General features: G+C 41.5%; 1 protein-coding gene across 1 annotated transcript; it reads left to right on the top strand.

Moving 5' to 3' along the window:
• The first annotated feature begins 556 nt into the window (after positions 1–556).
• Positions 557–3142, top strand: LOC123188447 (autophagy-related protein 8A). Its single transcript, XM_044600573.1, has 6 exons — positions 557–791; positions 928–971; positions 1944–1999; positions 2088–2140; positions 2451–2569; positions 2791–3142. The coding sequence occupies exons 2-6, from the start codon at positions 935–937 to the stop codon at positions 2883–2885; spliced, it is 360 nt and encodes a 119-aa protein (XP_044456508.1). The 5' UTR covers positions 557–791; positions 928–934; the 3' UTR covers positions 2886–3142.
• Positions 3143–4203: the final 1061 nt, after the last annotated feature.

Genomic DNA, 4203 nt, shown 5'->3' on the forward strand with positions numbered 1-4203 from the left:
TCATGATGGGTACTGGTTCAAAGATCAAAGAAAAACTTATAAAATAGAAAAACAATATTTTTTGAGATGTGCCGTATAAACTGGAAAGGAGGAAGTAGATTATAAGTTTTTTTGAAAGGGAAGCAATATTGATCGGAAATTGTGCCATCGATAACTAGGCCAGGACTGATTCACATACTCCATCCCGTACCGATCTGAGTTCGGCCAGGAGTACTACCTCCATCACAGTTTAGAAGGTGCACTTGGAAATTCTCTGGAAGCTAGGTGGTTATCTATTGGTTATGAGACGGGCTAAAAAATAGCATTCACACTACGCATGCATATAGGAATAGTATATCGGAGTACTAATTAGCTACTAGAAATAAATGCAATGCGCCTTAAACCTTGTCTATCGTGCAAACGCACGCAAATTTAACTGTGCCTTCTAAACCGTGACGGAGTGTGAATAAATACAAAAGCTGTTTGTTTTAAACGAAGTAGTTAATGAGGAGCATGCGTGACGGAATTCAATACAAGTTCGGTTTAAATCCTTTGCACAAAAAAACGAACCGGCGAAACCGTGTGGCCTGTAGAGTTGTGCACGCAATACAACTAGACCCCAAGGGGTACGGCATAAGATTCCCCACAGGAAAAGTCCTCTTAAATAGCCGCGACACGCCACCCACCACCAAACCCTACCCCGCGACTTCCCTCCGGTTGCTTCCGCCGAGCGACTTCCAATCCAGTCTCCCCTCGATTCCGCCGGCCCGATCGCCTCGATCAATCTCGTCCCCGGCTGCGCCCTCCCGTCGGTTAGTCCCTCTATCTTTTTTTCCCAAAAGATCCGGCCAAATTTCGGAGGATTTTGGGGTTCGTCGTCCGCTCGGTTTCTTGTTGTTTTATTAGCCTCTGTCGATTTGATCGGTAGATTGTTTCCATCGATCGCAGGTTGGAGATGGCCAAGACTTGCTTCAAGACCGAGCACCCCCTGGGTTTGTTCCTTCTCTCTTGCCCCTCTCCCTGTTAATTTCTGTCAATTTAGGCCCTGTCATGGTTGTTGATCTGATCGATAGTAGAATAAGAGACTGGTAGCACACCAGTTGTTCGCCTGAAACTAGTTTAGCCTTTTTTTACGTGACGTGATAATCTGGTTATAGTTGATTGCTTCTGCGCTCAGGCAACGTGCTAATGTGTGTTATTCCGTATGTTCTTTCTTGTCCCATATGCTGTTGTTACATTATGGAGGGCAGATGGTTGTCCGCGTATTTCAGATTGGTGTTTCATTGAAGCACCATCTACACTAATGTTCATATCTATTACATCAAAAGGATTAAAATCAATCGGAAGACTTAGTAATCAATTCAGTAGTCTCTGTTTTTCAGATTGAGTTGTATTCTTATTGAATGGTGCTGGAAAGATAACTTTGGTCTTAGATGATTTTGTTTGATATTAAATTGGTTTATCATCTTGCAATAGAATTTACTCCCTCTGTAAACAAATACAGGAGTGTTTAGATCACTACTTTAGTGATCTAAACGCTCTTATATTTCTTTATGGAGGGAGTACTTCTGAGACTATATCTCAATTCATATTCCTGAATGCCTTGCTTTCTGGATGCTCTTGTATAATTCCTGTTAATCAGGTTCGTAAGATTCTATTTTAAGTAACCAGCAATTATGTGATCCTTTGGCACCTTCTGTCTTATTGGATGGATTGCCAAAAGTATTCCCCCATTTTTGAAGGGACCTTAGGTTTTAAGAAATATTTTACAAATGGTCTCAAGTATTTCTTTTGTTAACTATGTACTATCTTGAGTGTTTTCTGTTTTGCACTGGTTGATGCTTTTGTTATATGCGCAGTTACTGTCTCCACTAAAAACTCTAATGAGAACATGTTCAAGCTTTAAATGTTTTTCCAGTTACTAGATATTTTCATCTCGTGTGATTAAAATTACCCTTTTATAGAAAGGAGGCAAGCTGAATCTGCTAGGATCCGTGAGAAGTACGCTGACAGAATTCCGGTATATATATCTCTGGACTTACCTTCTACATGTGGTAGATTATCAACATTCATTTCTCCTAATTGAGTTCTGTGGTCAATTATTTCAGGTGATCGTTGAGAAGGCTGATAAGTCTGATGTCCCGGAAATTGATAAGAAGAAGTAAGCTATTCTTCTTCATCACTCGTATTCTGATGGCAGATGAGCAGTTCTTTTCATTGTTTTCTGGGGTTGAGCTCTGCTCTCAGCTGCATCTAGAGATGCAATCTCTCCTTTAACTTGCCAATATTTCATTTCCATTTGTCTTGTATGCCCATAACAATTTGTTATGTTTGGATGAGCTCCCTTCGATATAATTGTTGGCTATTTGTTCTATTGTTTATTTAGTCTTGAAATAATTTTCTTATCTGCTGTTCATGTTTGGAATCTGTATTATTGATTTGTCTTGCTCTGTACAATTGTTTCTTTGCAGGTATCTTGTCCCGGCCGACCTCACTGTTGGCCAGTTTGTCTACGTGGTGCGGAAGAGGATCAAGCTGAGCCCAGAAAAGGCCATCTTCGTCTTTGTGAATAGCACCTTGCCACCGACTGGTAATGTTTTTAAATAAACATATTAATAAATACTCCCTCCGTCCGAAAATACTTGTCATCAAAATGGACAAAAATGGATGTATCTAGAACTAAAATACATCTAGATACATCCCCTTTTATTCATTTTGATGACAAGTATTTCTGGATGGAGGGAGTACTTTGTTATTGGTCATATGTTGTCTGCCCACAATCCTCATGTATCGATGTTCCTTTTTTGGCAGCTTCGTTGATGTCAGCCATCTATGAAGAAAACAAGGACGAGGACGGCTTCCTGTACATGACTTACAGTGGCGAGAACACTTTCGGCTCTGCCTAATCCATGTGCGCTGCCACTGTAAATAAATGGATGTTCAGGTTGCGACGTCTGTGTACATACTATCACTAGTATGCTGGTGGATTGCTCTCATGGTTTAATGCTTTTAAGTGTGGTATTTTATCATCTGAATGTTAGAACGGCCTGTAAAACTCTATATTACGGTCGAAGATTCATCAATTCTCGTCTGGTTTATGTTCCTCATGCTCTGGGATGATTTCAATCGCAAATTAGTGGCAGCAGAACTGAGTTTTTTTTTATTATATTGTTTCACACACCTTGTCCTTTTGGTTTCAGAACTGCATCTACTGCTGTTTTGCAGCACATTGCACTGCCCTTTCAGGGCCTCTCTAGCCGATCCATAAAAACGGTCTCCCTGAGGAGTAAACTTACTCGCCATGTTTCCGGCGACCAAAAATGCTAGACTTGCGAAACCAGCTACGTAAAGCTACGTTCTTTCCCTAGCGCTAAACTAATCACCCCCTGATTTTCATGGGGTGGGCCTGGGCCTATTTCTCCTCCAACCAAATCAGGCTAGGTCACCTTTTACGTAGGTTACGTAAATTTTTTGCGCCCTCTTTTCGTGGCGTCTGTGACGTACCTGCCTACGTAGCGTAGACGGCACGATGTGCTGCTCGTGGAAGGAGTCGGACGTGAGCCTATGTTGCTGGTTGTCGTCACTCCCCGATGACATTGGCAACCTCACCGCACTGAGGAGGCCGCAAGTGGTGGGTCGCCGCCTACTGATAATCTTAGCCTGTAAACGTAAGAGGACCTTCTCTGATGTGAAATGCATGGAGTGTGTTTTCTATCATAATAATTGCACTTTGAGGTGAGCACGCTTGGTGTTGGTTATCATTCCTTGTTCGAAATTATACGTGATGATCGCTGCTACCCATAATGATGCATTGATGTGGTGTGCCCACCCAAACATGTTTTCGATCTTGTTCACTTCTCTACTACTACTAGTTTGCCCTTGTGGCAGCAATATATGATAAATTTAGTAAAAATGTGTGACAAAGTATGGCAATACTAGTCCTAAAACCAAACAGCCCTTATGCCCAACTGCTAACGGGAAAGCAAACTTATGGTCCACTATACCACCAGTTTATACTATGCCCAACTGCAAACGAAACCAGAGATGGCATCCATGCGGTGCTTGCGAAAATTGTTTGCAATTATTTCAACTAGGACGGTCGTGCATCCAGTGGTTGTCTTTGACCCACATTCTACCTCGCACGTTGTCGAGGGAATATTTTGCGATATTTAGTTATACGAAACATGGATATTTAGAATAATATAAAAATAAAACTAGAAATAT

The sequence above is a fragment of the Triticum aestivum genome, chromosome 2A, assembly GCF_018294505.1.
Source record: "Triticum aestivum cultivar Chinese Spring chromosome 2A, IWGSC CS RefSeq v2.1, whole genome shotgun sequence".
NCBI classification, from domain to species: Eukaryota; Viridiplantae; Streptophyta; class Magnoliopsida; order Poales; family Poaceae; genus Triticum; species Triticum aestivum.